At 35.9% G+C, this 17,263-nt stretch overlaps 1 protein-coding gene across 7 annotated transcripts in view; it reads right to left on the bottom strand.

The window, feature by feature from the left end:
* ANKRD17 (ankyrin repeat domain 17) overlaps positions 1-17,263 on the bottom strand; it is a 156,415-nt gene that overhangs the window by 34,879 nt on the left and 104,273 nt on the right. For all 7 annotated transcript variants that reach the window (XM_084890475.1, XM_084890476.1, XM_084890479.1 and 4 more), the window contains 6 exons: positions 16,965-17,107; positions 16,182-16,395; positions 15,524-15,699; positions 13,886-14,048; positions 9,999-10,094; positions 8,597-8,713 (listed from right to left, as the gene is read on the bottom strand). In XM_084890475.1, the coding sequence (XP_084746601.1) occupies positions 8,597-8,713; positions 9,999-10,094; positions 13,886-14,048; positions 15,524-15,699; positions 16,182-16,395; positions 16,965-17,107 (909 nt within the window). The remainder of the gene's footprint in view (positions 1-8,596; positions 8,714-9,998; positions 10,095-13,885; positions 14,049-15,523; positions 15,700-16,181; positions 16,396-16,964; positions 17,108-17,263) is intronic.

Here is a 17,263-nt window from a genome sequence, read left to right as displayed (position 1 = left end):
CCAGCCTTTTTTTAGTGGAAGGGAGAGAGGGGACAGATAGAAACATCTGGGCCAGATCTAACCTGCAACCCAGGTACCTGCCCTTGACCAGAAATCAAGCCCAGGACCCTTCACTGTGGGGGCCAACTTTCTAACTACTAAGTCACACCAGTCAGGCTAAATGCCTAGCCTTTAACCTCCCCCTCTCACCCCCCAAACCAAGATCTAGCACAGAGCATGCTCTCCATCCCAGGAGCATACCCGTGCCCCATAGCGCCCCCTTCTCTACAAGCAAGCATCTCCTAAACTCTAAACAAGGCTTGCAACCAGGGCAGCAAGGAGCAGTGGCAGTTCACCCTGGGCAAATCCCTTGCTCTTGTCCCCAATACCCCCTTTTCTCTGACTTCTTAGAGAACCAAAGCAGACCAGCCTAGGCTCATTTCCCCTTGTATGTACTCAGCATGGTTCAGGTCTTTTAAAATTCTTCAGTAAACTAGGCAAAACTATCCCTGAATGAAGCTGAAGAAGCAAACATTTAATTGCAGGTTGGGAAGGTATACAGACGATAATCATAAAAAACATTACAGTTGCCCCTTGGTATTCTGGGGGATTGGTTCAATGACACCCCCCCATACTACCTCAGGTAACAAAACCTGAGAATGCTTAAGTCCCATATATAACATGGCTTAGTATTTGCATTTAACCTACACACATTCTCCTGTATATTTTTTTCCTTCTCCTATATATTTTAAATCATTCCTAGATGACTTATAATATTTAATACAATGTAAATGCTATACAAATAGTTATGTTGTAGTTTTTAGATAATAATTACAAGGAAAAAAATGCATGTACATGTTTGGTACAGACACAACCATGGTAGGCCTAACTACACAGTGTATGTGAGCAACAACATAATAGTTCACTCCACAAATACTTTCCATCCATAGTGGCTGTATTTACATATGCAAAATCTGCCCACTGTACCTAGTTTTTAAAGAGGTGTTACATATAACATAAAATAGGAATATCAGAACAGGGGGTAAGAGAAGTGTGTCTATGTAAACAGTTAATCCTCACCTGAGGATATTTCCCCACTGATTTTTTTTTTTTTTTTTTTAGAATGAAAGACACAGAGAAATAAATGTTGATACAAGAGAGACTCATGGGCTGGTTGCATAGGTCCCCTGACTGGGCCTGGGGAACCTGCAACTCAGGTAAGTGCCTATGATTGGAATGGAACACATGACCTTTCAAACCGCACACTGACACTCTACCCACTAAGAAAAACTGGCTAAGGCAAAAGGTTCTGATTTTAAACAGGGTGACCAGTGTAAACCTCATGAAAGTGAAGTTTAAGCAAACATCTACAAGGTATGAAGCATTTTAGGCAAAGCAAACAGCCAGTGCATGAGTTATATTTTCAAGTAGGTCTGCAATGTTCAAGTAGGCCAGTGTAGCTCAGAATAGTAAATGGCTATCAAGACTATGAGGGGGCTTGTTCTCCTAAGGCCTGGCAGGCGTTTTAAAGAACTGATCTTCTTATTCTGAGGATTTTGACAGAAGAGTGATGATTTGATTTAAATGATGTAAGAGGATTACTCTAAGCACTAAACAGAGAATGAAGAACAATAATGGAATCAGAGAGACCAGTTAAATAACTAGTGAGGTAATACATGTAAGAAAGAGTGATGAAAAGTGATTAAGATTTTAGATATAGTTCTAAGGCAAAGGTAACAAGATTTTCCAACACATTAGAGAATAGACAGAAATAAAAAATGATTTCAAGGTTTTTAGCCTGGGTATTTACAAGACAGAGTTGTGGATTAAGGATACAAGTATGAGAGGTCTAATTAAGTATCCCAATGGGCATGTTGAACAGCAAGTTGGATATACAAAAATAGTGTTTAGGGAAGGTATCTGGGCTAAAGAAGCAAATTAGGAATCAGTTGGTGTGTATTTAAAGTTACGAAGTACGATGAAATGACCAGTGGATAAAGTAGATCACTAGTGAGCTAAGTGACTCACCAACTAAGAGGGGAGACAAGGAGGATCATGCAGATAGGTATTATAATGAAAGTGAAATGAAGTGATAAGGATAGAGAAGTAATCACTGGATTTAACTGCATGAAAGTCACTGGAGACCATAAAAGCACAGTTTATTTTGGTGGAATTGTGGGAGAGCATGGCAGGTTTAGATTCAAGAGAAAGAATTGAAGATAGGCAAAATAGACAAGGGGAGTAAAGAAATGGGTTTGTAGCTAAATATTGGCGAGAATGAGGATTGGAAGAGAGAGAGAGAGAGAGAGTGTGTGTGTGTGTGTGTGTGTGTGTGTGTGTGTGTTTAATGGGATAAATAAGCTTGTGTGATGATAATAATCCAGGAGTGGGGGATAAATGACAGAAAAGATAATTGCTACAACAGTGTTTTGCAAGAGAGACCAGATGGGATCTAGTTCACAAATGCAGGAACCGGTTACAAAGTTTATTTAGTAACTGGTAGAAAGTATATGAGTACAGGGATTGGTGGCTGGATAGATGGGGTGAGATAAGTCTTGGCAGTTTTCTGATACTTCAGTTTTCTCACTGATGTAGGAAGCTAGGTTAACTGAGAATGAAGAGGATGTACTCAAAGCCAGAGGCTAAAGAAGAAATTAATAAATAGTGGTGTAGATGGCTGGGAGAATGACTCAAACTAGGGGAATATAGAATGACTCCTGGGTAGCACTGAAGGGCTCCCTGTCACACATTTAGAGTAAAATTAGTCATCAAAGTTGAATGTTGTTTTTCTACACACATTTAGTTACTAGGGTACAGATGAGAATAAAGAGAAAGAAAAGAATAAGAAACTGTGAAGAGTGGTAGGATAAATGGGTCCTGTATTTTATGGGTAAGCAGAGTATTGCTAGGATTATGGGAGGTAGAATTCTAGAGGGAGTAAAGCTGAAAAGATAGGAAGCTCAATCAGAGAATGAAATGTATAAAATTGAGATTGTAGGATGGGCATATTAATAGCTTTAGAAATGGCAACAAAACAACTGAAAATATCTATTCTGAATATTTTAAAAATGTAAGCCACATTTCTCCCTACAAGACTATGAATGTTTATAAAGAAAAAAAGGTAGGAAGAACAACAGTAAGTAGTAAAGTGGAAGCGTGAAACAAATATCAAAAATGCAAACCAAGAATATTGACTAAGGGCTCTAACAGCCAAGAACAAAGCCTAATTGTTAATGTCCTAAGAGAACAAGCAATGAAATGAAAATTCCATAGTTCGACCAGATAAACTGTCTCCAAAGTAGAGACTCTGCAACATAGTAAATGCTCAGCAAATAAGTGTTTGCTGAATAATAAGGGAATGAATCTGGTAAATATAATGGGGATCATCCTCAGCAGCTGTTCTATTAACTTATTAAGCAAAATTTTCAAATTAGGCTGGTCAGAAAAGCATTTTTATAGCAGCAGTAAGTTACCCATGTAGAAATTCAGCTTAGACCAAATAAGACCAACTCCAGTGATGTTTCTAAATCAAAAAAGATGGAGCAAAAATATACTGTCTCTCAAAAGGCAAAAAGTATTATTTTCCTAGATGTAAATCATAACTAAAAAATAATGAACCAAACCCTATCAGATCCCAATCTGGTAATTCTTCAAATAGAAATACTAAAATTATAGAACCTTCTCCATAATTTAGAATTCTATTTATGTACCACCCCCATTCAAAACAGTTTATAAAGTGCATATGGAATAATCAACTTAACGTTTAATTTATAATAAAAAAATTATTTATCACCTTTGAGGCTTAATATGATGGAAACATGTATAGTCTGAAAATTCCTTTTGACTTGCTTTAAATTTGAGGTTCTTTTTTTAAAAAAATATATTTTATTGATTTTGTACAGAGAGGAAGGGAGAGAGATAGAGTTAGAAACATCGATGAGAGAGAGTTATTGATCAGCTGCCTCTTGTACACCCCCTACTGGGGATATGCCTGCAACCAAGGTACATGCCCTTGACCTGAATCGAACCCGGGTCCCTTCAGTCCCTAAGCCGATGCTCTATCCATTGAGCCAAACCGGTCTCGGCAAATTTGAGGTTCTTAAAAGCATGAACATCAAGGTAAATGTTGGCAAGAATTCAAGCCCCAGCTGATTTGGCTCAATGGAAAAGCATCAGCCTGGGAACCAAAAGGCCCGGGATTCAGGCCAAGAGCACATACCTGTTACAGGCTCCCCCTGGTCCAAGCCCTGGTCAGGGCTCACGCAGGAGGCAACCAATCAATGTGTTTTTCTCACAGGTCTCTCTCTCTCTCCTCTTTCTTCCATTCTCCCTCTAAAACTAAAAAAAAAAAAATAAATGGAAAAATATCCTCAGGTAAGGAGGATTAAAAAAATGAATTCAAGACACTGACACTGATGTATTTGCTGATGGTATAGTAAGAAAATACTCTGAAAGTATCAAATTTAAAATATATTGGCCTAAGTGAAGAAACTTACTCTGTAAAAATAAAAGCACCAAAATATAAGAAATCATGCATAAGGATGTTTATTGCAACATTATTTGTAGTGATAAAAAAGCTGGAAACAAACTTACTATAGGGTATATTCTGCAGTTATTTAAATTACTGTCATTTAACAATATCCATCAATTACTGAGAGGAGGAAAAGCAAGTATTACAATAATATGCTTGCACAATTCCTTCTTAAGATTTTTTTAATTGAATTTAGAGAGAGAGAAGAATGGAGAGAGAGAACTAGTGTTTTGATGTGAAAGCAAAACACTTATTGGCTGCCTCCTGGGCATGTGCCCTGACTGGGAATTGAACCGGCAACCGTTGGGGTGCATGGGACGATGCCCAACCAACTGTACCACACTGGCCAGGGCTTGCATAACTTTTATTTATTTTTTATTGATTTCAGAGAGGAAGGGAGAGGGGAGAGATAGAAACATCAATGATGAGAGAGAATCATAGACTGACTGCCTCTTGCATGCCCCCGAATGGGGATCAAGTCCTTAACCCGACGGGCATTTGCCCTTGAATGGAATCAAACCCTTTAGTCCAAAGGCTGATGCCAAAAAAGCTAGGGCTTGCATGATTTTTTTTTAAAGTATACAATCTCCATATGTAAAGATTTAATTGTTCACCAAATATTTATTGAGTGCCTACAACATGCCACACATCCTTTTGTGGTGCATACATTCTAGTAGTGGAGAGAGATAAACAAAATAATTAAATAAAATACAGTATTTAGAATGTTCCAAAGTAAAAATAAGTTAGAAGAGTAGGAAGAATATTTGTGGAAGGCAGAATAAAACATGAGGCACCTGCATGAGACATTAAAGGCAGAAGGCACAGCAAAGGGGGAAAAAAGAATGGACAATAAATGGAGTAAAGTAACCAAAAGAAAGGAATAAAAAAAAGACCAGAGAGGTGTAAGGAATAGTGCGGGTGGATATATCATGTAGGCTCTTACAAGACTTTATAGGTAATTATAGAGTTGAGAACTTTAGTTACTATACAAGGTTTATAACTTTAGTTATTAACTTATGATGACTATGCTTTTCTTTAATTATCTTTGCATATTTCAGTTTAAAATGAACACAATATTGTAATACAGAAAAAGGAAAAGCAATGAAGTTGATTGAGAACAGACCCTAGTACTGTGTTTCCCCGAAAATAAGACATCCTCCGAAAATAAAACCTACTTACAGGCTTCCTTCTGAGTGAAATATAAGGCATCCCCCGAAAATAAGCGCCCCCCACCCCCCCGCTAAACATGAGAGATTTGGTCCACTGATTCTGAAAGAAATCGAGTCACAAGAAATTCTCCAGGAAATTCAGGAATTGGATTGTTATGATGATGTTCCAGAAGATGATGCATGATTGTCACTGAATAAATGAGTAAATTCTTGATACTGTAGGATTCAGTTTGTCTGGTTTGTGTTGACAACTACTGTACTACCGTACTGTATACAGGTAATAAATTTCCTTTATTTTCATTTAACAATAAATGTGTACCATATTCTTCTTCATGGAAAAATAAGACATCCCCTGAAAATAAGACCTAGCGCATCTTTGGGAGCAAAAATTAGTATAAGACACTGTCTTATTTTTGGGGAAACAGGGTAGATATCTCCTAAAAACTGCTTCCTACTTTGTAATCCATATGTATGCAATAAATTCTAAATGTATTTAATGTAATGTATGAACATCAAAGATATGAGAAAATAAAGATTTTATTTAAAAATAGATGTCTATGTTCAGCTATAATGTTTTTTAGATTCACAAAAATCCAAGGAACTGTCAAATCTTAGAGGAAAGGTGGGAGTGGGTGGGTGGTTGGGAAAAGATCTACCAAAGAACTTGTATGCATATTCGCATGGCCCAGACAATAGGGTGGTAGAGGCCTGGGTGTGGGCTATAAGGGGCCAATGGGAGAAAAAGGGATATATGTAATACTTTCAATAATAAAGATTTTTAATAAATAAATAAAATGTGAAAATAGGTCGATAATTACAGTCTTTTTCACAATATCTAAAAAACTTCAAAATGGCCAAAAAGCTAACTTTTTTATCAGAATCTAAATCAGAAATTTTTTAAAATGAAGAATACCCAATATTAAATATACTTTTCCAGAAAATAACTGGATATTTTCACACTTAAGTTAGAATAAAGTGTTTACAATACTTCACATGTTCTTTATTTTTATTAATTTTAGAGAAACAGGGAGAGGGGTCAGAGAGTGACGGAAACATCAATGATGGCTCTAGCCAGCTTGGCTCAGTGGATAGAGCATGGGCCTGTGGGCCAAGGGGTCTCAGGTTCAATTCTGGTCAAGGGAGCCTTGGTTGCAGGCTCCTTTTCTGCCTGGGCCCTCGTCAGAGCTCCTGCAGGAGACAACCAATCAATGTGCTTCACATTGTATCAGTTGAGGATTGAAAAAAAATTTTTTTACATTAAACATGTAAAGATTTAATTGCTTACCAAATATTTATTGAGTACCTACAACATGCTAGGCATCCTTTAGTGATTAAAAAAAAATCTGTTTTCCCCTCTCTCTTCTAATCTCCCTAAAAATCGATGGAAACATATCCTGGGGTGATGATTAACAAAACAAAACAAAACAAAAAAGAAAAGAAACACCAATGATGAGAGAGACATCTCAATTCCTTGCCCCTTGCATTCGCCCAAACTAGGGCCAGGGGTGTAGCCTGCAAACAAGCTATGTGCCTTTGACCAGAATCAAACCCAGGACCTTTCACTCAGTGGGCCAATGCTCTCTATCCACTGAGTCAAACCAGCAGGGCCATATTTTCTTTATGCAAAATGAAATATATAGCTTAACAAAGTCTGCAAATATAATAGTAAAAATGGACTTGACTCAAATCCAATAGGTTGCAATTATCACTATTCTTTATAAATTTAAACAGTGTATATTAACTTTTATGGAATTTTTAACTTTTACATATATATATATATATATAATATTTTATTGATTTTACACAGAGGAATTGAGAGGGATAGAGAGTTAGAAACGTCGATGAGAGAGAAACATCAACCAGCTGCCTCCTGCACACCCCCTACTGGGGATGTGCCTGCAACCAAGGTACATGCCCTTGACCGGAATCGAACCCGGAACCTTTCAGTCCGCAGGCTGACCCTCTATCCACTAAGCCAAACCGGTCTTGGCTAACCTTTTTTTAATAGACAATAAAATATGACAGTGTATGTACTCCATAATATTCATAGCCAACCAATTCTTTTCCTGAATAATTACTATTTCTCTTATATTCTTTTTTTTTTTTTTTTTTAATATATTTTTATTGATTTCAGAGAGGAAGGGAGGGGGAGAGAGAGATAGAAACATCAATGATGAGAGAGAATCATTGATCGGTTGCCTCCTGCATGCCACCCACTGCGGATCGAGCCCACAACTTGGGCATATGCCCTGGACTGGAATCGAACCCAGGACCCTTCAGTATGCAGGCTGACGCTCTGTCCACTGAGCCAAACCAGCCAGGGCTCTATTACATTCTTGAGGACAGAGTTATTGATAGGAAGGGGGAGTAAAGAAGGAGCTATGAGACTGCCCAAACTACATGTTGTTTGGAGTATTATATTCCCCTTGGGAAGACGGAAATGACGCAGTCTGCCTGAAAGAGAAAAGTACATGAGAATTCACCCATTTTAAAAATATACTCATTAAACATTCCACCAAGTTGTATTTTACTAGTTGATTATGGTTCAGTACTGCATTTGGTACTTCTATTAATATATGGGCAACAAATTACAAGGTCTAAGATCAATGAAGTATAGATTTGGATGGGAATTAAGAACTCATTAGTTGAGATAAGACTGAAGCTCAGCATTAGCAGCTAGGTTTTCTGACTTCCAGGTCAATGAAATTCCTATAATTTGATTACAAAGAAAATTCTTTTAATGATATTTAAAATACTCATAATTCTCTCTGAGCCAAACTTGGAGGGAAAACCATGTACATAATTTAAAGCAAAAGCAACAAAATGAAACAAGAAAAAAAGAACCGATTACAAAATAAAGGGAATAAAGCAGAAAGGGAAAAAAGTTGGTATTTTCACATATAAAGGTTATCATTACCTTTTCCAAGTCTAACTCTTCTAATAAAATACTGGCATTTTTGTTTGCTTCAGCAGCCTGTCTATCTTTGGCTTGTACTATTGATTCCATACAAAGATGACACTTCTTCAGCATCTCCTAAAATGAAAAATGAAGATGTTCCCAGCCTCAAAAAATAATTCATGTTTAGAAAGATTCCTGAAAACATTAAAATATTAATTAAGGTACTTCACTGAATGAACATAAGCTATTAAGACCAATGGTAAGGTAAAAAATAATATAAATAAAAACATACAAGAAAGAACCTCTAATGTTTTTCAAAATAATATAAATTTGACTGGTACTTTGGAAAGTAAAATTACTTACTCCTATAAATTGAATATAATTCATATAACAAATGGAAGTGTAATAATTTAGGTCAGCTGGTTAATAGGCTTAAGGAAAAGGTCATTGTTAATCGAAAAAACAGGTTTTAAATTTTGTGAAGATCTTAACTGATAGTCACATATTTAAGCTTTGTTGCTAAAACTTCATGTTCAGGAATCACTGATGAAAAGTCAAAGGCATATCTACTATAAATTTTTAGTTATTTCATTCTCAGACCACTTTTTAACAGGAAAAAACTATTTCCCTATAAGGACAAAAAGCCTTAATTTTAATCTTCCCTTCTCCTCCAAAATAACCTAGTGGTACCCCAGGAGTGTTAATTATCAGAGAAATCTAGAGACAGGCAACACAGTGAAAGTTAAATAAAACCTTGAGAAAAATCTGCTCACTCTTATGTAATAACTGCTGAGAAAATATAATAGACATTTTTATATGCATTGACCTCTTTGAATTTCCAGAGTATGTCTCATAAACTCAAAATATAAATGGCACCAGGGTAAGGCCTCAATTAAATCTCTAATAGGAAAATAAGATATTTTATCTTCCCTACCTTTTCTGCAAAAATCCTAGCCAGTTCATCCTTAAGATGATAGTTACCATCACTTGTATATCATGTTGAAGACATTAAAGTTTTCTTCCCACAATTAAAGGTACTATGTTCATTTGTGTTTAGGTATTAAAAAAATCCACTGGGCTTGTTCTTTTCAGAATATATTATCAGTCTGGACACACATATATAGATTATAACACTAATAAATAATAACATTTGCTTTAATTGCTTATTGTTCACATAAAATTAAATTAGTTTAGTACTTTTAAAAAAGATAAAGTAAATTGATCACTAAGAATGTTTTATTACTTCATTAGGTTAAATAAATAATCCTAAGAGTCTCTTAAACAGCATACTTCATTCGCAAATAATAAAAATTGCTATATAGCACACATTACTGCTCAAACTACGACTTTTTTCTTAGTGTGGGATATATGTACATAAAACCAAACGAAGTCAAAAGGATGAATGTGATCAATACATTACCTTATCAGTGATGGTTGCTATGTATCTCATGCATTCAGAATCTGATGGAAACTGATTGACTTCTTTGACTAAGTAGCGCACCACCTTCACATGACCCTAGAAAATAGATATTAATGTCAGATTTAAAACACACAATAAAAGAATTCAGTAAATTTACAGTCTGTCTTTTTTGTTGTTATTGTTAATCCTCCCTTGAGGATATTTTTTCTATTGATTTTTAGAAAAAGTGGGAGGGAGATAGAAACAACAATGTGAGAGAGACACATTGATTTAGTTGCCTCTTACATGCGCCCCAGATGGAGCCTGCAATCAAGGTACATGCCAGTGATGGGAATCACACCTGAGACCTTTCAAATCCTCCCGCTGACACTAACCACTGAGGAAAACTGAGTAGGGCTGCAGTCTGTCTTATGTAAGATTGCTTAGGCATTCATGCTATTATACAAAATGAAAATTTAATTGGGTATTATGTTTCACTATAAATGAAAAACAGGTTTTGGTTCTAATAATTTAAAAAATATATTTTATTGATTTTTTACCGAGAAAAGAAGAGAGGGATAGAGAGCTAGAAACGTCGATGAGAGAGAAACATCGACCAGCTGCCCCCTGCACACCCCCTACTGGGGATGTGCCCGCAACCAATGTACATGTCCTTGACCGGAATCGAACCTGGGACCCTTCAGTCCGCACACCGACGCTCTACCACTGAACCAAACCGGTTTCGGCGGTTCTAATAATTTAAATTTACATTGTTCATTCTCATCCCACTCTCCAAAAAAAGGGAGAGAATAACCTGACTTAAGATCTAAATTATTTTAAATAATTTAAATAAAAAACCAAACCCAAAAATCAGTATGAAGAAATGAGGATATATCTGAAAGGAAAAAAGAAAACCCACAAACTCATCAATTTTTTTCTCTAGACAATTCAATAAAAATGAACATTTTGTTCAATTTTAAGTGTTAAAAGAGTAGAAACATAAATTTTGTTTTTTTCAGATAAAAACTGAAAGCAGAGCACTATATTAGGTAGTGTGGAAAAAATAAAATACAATTTCCTAAAACATGAATTATGATTATATTATTCACTATAATACTGTCCACTAAGTTCAAAATCTTCAGACCAACAAAAAGGCTTTGTTTCAAAAGGCTTTCCACTTTCTTTAATTACACTCCTGCTTTCTGACACAGCACCTGTAAGTTAGCCAGTCTGGATAAATAGCTTTTTACATTTAACATACTTCCTAATTGCATTTCTTTCTTTTCATCTGCAACTTTTAAAACTATCCTTATCTTTTAGTGCATAGTCAAATGCCATTTGTTTCACTGTTTGATGTCCTTCCAAGACTTCTACATTGCTTAAATTACTTATATGGGGCAACTCATAGTTACCTGACTTTATGGTAACTATGTGTAGATTTTACTTCCCTGATTAAATCGCCCCTTTAAAAAGTAGCTGCTGCACCCTATATAAAGTAATATCCTAACCATTACATGGTAGGTACTAACCATGGTAGGTACTACAAAAATAGTCTTACCTAATAATAGACAAACATGTAAATTGACCATACCTCCGCCACACCACCAGCCAATCAAGAGTAATATGCAAATTAACTCAACAAAGATGGCAGTTAATTTGCATTCACAGGGACACAGTAAGAGGGTGGGATGCTTGCATCATTGTCATGGTGATGACAGAGGTGTTCTGCCCCACCCCCGTCTCTCAGGGCTTCTGGGCAGCTTAGGAAGGCAGCTGGAGTGGAAAGAGGCGGCTCCAGGGCATGAGGGGAAAGGGGCTGGGCCAGAGTGGAAAGGCAGTGCTGGCAGCCAGGGAAAGGAAAGCCCATTCTAGCACAAATCTTCCTGCATCAGGCTTCTAGTGGAATTAATAAAAGATAAGCACTGTTCTTAAGTAGCTAAGACTAATTTAGAAAGATAAATTATATGCATTTTGAACAGTAGAGTAGTAAAAAAATATATATTTGTCAAACGGAATGATGACGATGATAATAATGGACTGCAGAACTTTTACAACTTTTAGAGGATTACATATCTCAATGTGAGCTCAAATAGGATATGAAGAGGTTTTATAGAACAGGAGCTTTAAACTATATCCAAAGAATGAGTACATTTGGAAAAATTAGGAGAGGCATGGGCATTCCTGAGATAAGAACAAAAGTGATGTGAGAGATAGGGCTAAAGGAAAGACCAAGCAAGTCGACTTTCCACATCAGAGACTCATAATGGAAAATGAAGTCAGAGCCCTAGAGTGCGGTGGCTTCGAATAACTAAAAGTGGATTTATAGTATTTCAGAAACTGGGGAGTCAGAAAAAGGTTCTTGAAATGTGGTTAACAAAATTGAGTGGTTAAAAAGATTAATTTGATAATGATATACTAACTTGCTTAGAGAAGAGGTAGGTAGCCAGTGAGAAAGAGTAAGTTTGACTGCTAAGAAAAAAGAAATAGTCAGTGGCTAGATAGTCTAGAATAACCAGGGAAGAGGTGGTCTAAAGCAGCGGTCGTCAAACTTTAGGGCCTCGCAGACCACCAGTTGGTGACCACTGGTCTAAAGAACCAAAGTCAGAGAGAGTAACAGAACAAAAAATGACAATTTCTTCCAATTTATAGAGTAAAAGTTTTCAATACAACAAAATATTTTGGAATCTACAAGAAATTTTACCTACATGTCTCAGAATGACGAAACTCAAAATTATAATACCTGAAATATCAATCTCATTTTCCCAGCAACTAACTGAAACTGCATTTAAGAAATCAACCAAATCATTAAATTACTTATACACAGCACTATACTATGCAAAAAACAGATTTTCTCTCGCTTTCACAAAATGTATTCCTAATTCTGAATTCATATACTTGACTTTCAGTAGTTTTAATACTACCAGCTGGGTTTCATTTAATGTCTTTTTTGCTCTCTTTCTTTTTCCCCCCACTATCTTTACCCAAGGACGTTTTTCCATTGATATTGTAGACAGAATAGAAAAGAGAGAGAGAGAGAGAGAGAGAGAGAGAGAGAGAGAGAGAGAGAAAGAGAGAGAGAAACATCAATGTTTCTGGGCTGGGAATTGAACCTGCAACCCAGGTACATGCCTTTGACTAGGAATGGAACCCACCACTCCTCAGTGTGCAGGACAATGTTCTAGCCACTGAGCAAAACCAGTCAGGGCTTAATTCCTTTTTTCTTAGTAATGAAAGTCAATGATAAATATAAAATAGATTTAAGGTAAATTTTTAAATGTTGTGCTAATATAAGAAAATATTCATAAACAAGTAATTTTTACTTACTTGGATTTACATTTTGTGCAATATTAAGTTTATACCTAGGATTTGAAAATACTTAGAACTTTTTATACTTAAATAATTTTTCTTGTTGTTAATCCTCAGAGAGCACATTCCTCCATTGACTTTTTAGAGAGTGGAAAGGAAGAGGAGAGACAGAGAGAGACAGAGATAGAGATAGAGACAGAGATAGAGATAGAGACAGAGACAGAGAGAGACAGGGACAGAGACAGACATTGATGTGAGAGAGAGACAATGATGGGGCTGCCTCCTGCACATACCCTCACCAGGGCTGGGAATCGAGCCTGCAACTGAGGTTCATGCCCTTGACAGGAATAGAACCCAGGAACCTTCAGTCCACTGGCCAACTTTCTAGCCCCTGAACCAAACTGATTCAAAAAGTAGCTTTTATGTTCTATATGGATTAAATCTACCTTTCAATGTTGCCATCAGAGTGATTATTTGCTTTTAATTTTATGATTTTCATCACTGTTGTTAAATCCTAAAAATGAGAGACTAGTGATCAATAAACTATGCATTTCTAGCCTGAATGAAAAACATCCATGTGAATGAGGATAAAAGACTTCTACCTTTCTAAATGCTGCCATAAGAGGAGTTATTTTGCGGTTATCTGCTGCATCCACATCTGCACTTGCTTGCACCAATAACTGAACCACATCGAGGTGTCCACCATTTGCTGCTAGCCACAATGGAGTGTTCCCTTTCTTGTTCCGCACATCAATGTGAGCTCCCCTAAATGAATGACACAGATATCACTGTTTAAAATGAAATGACCCAGCTAACAATAACAACCAGCTATTAATTTGTGAAAATGTTTTGTAAAACTAAAAAATTTTTAATATTCAAGGACTAAAATTAATTTTTCTCTCAAAATTAACATTACAAAGAATTTCCAGTTGTTAAATTTAAAAACAATGATATAGCAATAATTACTTTTTATTTTAAAGACTAGAGGCCCAGTGCATGGGCAGCTGCAGGCTGGGGCCTCCCTTCCCTGGCTGCTGGTCGCCAGCAGGGGCCTTCCTTTGTCCCGCGCTCCCACCTGATGGACAGCGCCATCATAGCAAGTGATCGATCTGGTCAAACTCCCAAGGGGACACTTTCCATATTAGGCTTTTATATATATAGATATATAGATAATGACTTGGTATAATTATGAGTTTCAAACCCCAAGAAAACATGAAATTTAGTGAAAAATAAAAGTATATCATCTTAATATCATAATCAATATATTAAATAAACAGTATCCTAGAAATACAAACAGTATCTATAAGGCAACTGCATCAGTTTCAGATTATGTGTATTCATGTATTTGTATTTAGCTTCAGAATAATATGTAGGTTTAGAACTCACTGGGCATAATAATAGATAAAATTCACAGTGAATAATAGTAGTTGTTAGTAGCTAGTACTACTAACTACTACTTCTTAAAACACAATGCAAAGGTTTTTAGGAAATCCAATTAAACAGGCAAGCATTTTGGAAAACTGGCAGGCAACTTCTAAGTGACTGACAGTAGAAATGACCCAGGATATTTTATGATAACTTGGAAGAGTACCTTAACTGTCATTTAAAAGCCCAAGTTACTATAAAAAACAAGAAAATCAACAATGAAGACTTAGATTATTGCCAGACTTTTAGGACCTGAAGTGGTACTCTTTGTAAAAGTCAAACTTTGGGAGATGTAAAGTGAATGACAAGAGCTGGATATTCAGATAGCTTATTACAGTTCTTTAAAAGTGTGTACTCACACACAAGAAAGGAAGAGAAATATTTCTAGGTTGCACTGAAATAAATCAACATAGCATAGCTCTGGATGGGTGGAAAATAACAGAGGTAGGTTTAAAAAATAAAACATGCAATTTATAAAAGTAGTCATATTTGATTTTTTAAAAAAATCTTTTTAAAAAATATATAATTTATTCATTTTTTACAGAAGAAGGGAGAGGGATAGAGAGCTAGAAACATCAATGAGAGAGAAACATTGAGCAGCTGCCTCCTGCACACCCCATACTGGGCATGTGTCCGCAACCAAGGTACATGCCCTTGACTGAAATCGAACCTTGAGTGCACAAGCCAATGTTGTATCCATTGAGCCAAACCGGTTTCAGCAGTCATATTTGATTTCTTAATAGTACAATGTCCAGAGAGAACAGTAATCACTAGTAACACCAGGGTCACATATGAAGGGTATGGTAACATCATACCTGCCAATGAGAAGCTCACAGAATTTATAATGCCCTTTATCTGCTGCTATGGTTAAAGCTGTATCTCTTGAAGAGGGCACTGGAGGGGCATTAACATCAGCACCTTTATCCAAAAGAACTCGGCCCACCTCTGCATATCCACCAGAGGCAGCTTCCATTAGTGGTGTGAGTCCAGTCTAAGTTTAGTGAAAAATAAAAAACAACATGTAAGAGAAAGGAAAGAGCTAAAACGTTAAAGAATAAAAATCTGAGAGCAATACAATATGTTACAAAGACTCACAACTAAATTTCAACACTAAATAAACACTGCTAGGTTCTCTGAGTTATAATGTGATCTATTAAAAGATAATTCTACCTAATGATAATTTGTTGGGAAAAAAAATCTGTAAGATGCAAGCAAGCATTTGACATATAACTGGCACTTAATAAATGTTCCCCATCTTCTCTTTCATAATGGTACATATTTTCAGCTAGAAATTCTAATGTCATTATTACCTCTAAATTTGTTGAGGTTATTTTCAAGAGTTAATGTTTAAATGAGTTCTACAGAGTGATAAATGTTACTAGCAAATACTAAGATTATATTTAGCATATTGCTACTAGATACCTTAAATATCAAACCAATAAATCCATGTACAAATTTTGAACTTTTTCTTACCTTAGCTCTATGTTCCACATTTGCTTTTCTATCAAGCAGAAGACTAACCACTTCAGTTCTTCCTTGGAAGCAGGCTAAGGTAAGGGCAGTGTTCCGATTGGTTTCTATTTGAGCATTTATGTCAGAGCCCATGTCTAACAGGAGTTTAACTGCAGCTGTGTGCCCATTCATAGCTGCTAACATCAGAGGAGAAATGCCCAATTTGCTACCAGTTCTGGGGGTAGAGGTAGAGGAAGACAAAACAGAAAATACACATTTTAAATGTCCCAGAAAAACTGGATGGCAATATAAAATTCTATTTCAGGATATATTTAAGAATCTTTATTTTGCAGAATTATTTAAAATACTGTAATCATTTTTTCTTAGCCCTAGTCTAAAATACTTCTTTGTGATAATATTAAGATACCATTAGAAATATTTTACCACCCAGATCTAGAATACTTTCTGTATCTCATTCAACATAATGACTTGGGCTGAAAAATAATTATTAAATCATTAGACTATTAAGATGGACTTTCCATTTTAAAGCACATACTTGCTTAATAAAAGCTCCTAAGATGTATTTACTTTTAGTACCATAAGAAATACAGTAATTGATAGTTTTTCAAGTTCTATGTCAACAGTTTTAAATATGTAAATAAAATTAATCTTAATCTCTAGCAATTTAGATTCTAAACTTGTAATGAAGGCATTTCCTTTTTTAATATAACAATAAAATAATTGCTCTACGAATACCATTTTAACACACTTTTAAGGGTCTTATAGAGAGAGAATAAAACTTGCCTAGAATTAATTTCAGCTCCTGCATTTAGTAATATTTTGATAATGTTCACATAGCCGCCAGAAGCAGCCAGGCTTAGAGGTGTGTAATCAGAAACATTCCTGTGCTCTTTATTTGCTCCTCGAGCTAACAATAGCTCCACCACCTGGAGGGGGGAGAGAAGGGAGAAGGAAGGAAAAAATAGATTTTTTTATAGTGAGACAATTTCCAAGGTACATAGTTAACCTTTTATTTTTTTTAATTTCTGAGAGAGCAAAGGAGAGGGGGAGAGAGACAGAAATATCAATGATGAGAGAGAACA

This window comes from Pipistrellus hanaki, assembly GCF_964339955.1.
Source record: "Pipistrellus hanaki genome assembly, chromosome: 1".
Taxonomy (NCBI): domain Eukaryota; kingdom Metazoa; phylum Chordata; class Mammalia; order Chiroptera; family Vespertilionidae; genus Pipistrellus; species Pipistrellus hanaki.
Note: the sequence above shows the minus strand (reverse complement) of the source record. Positions and strands in the feature narration are given on the sequence as shown.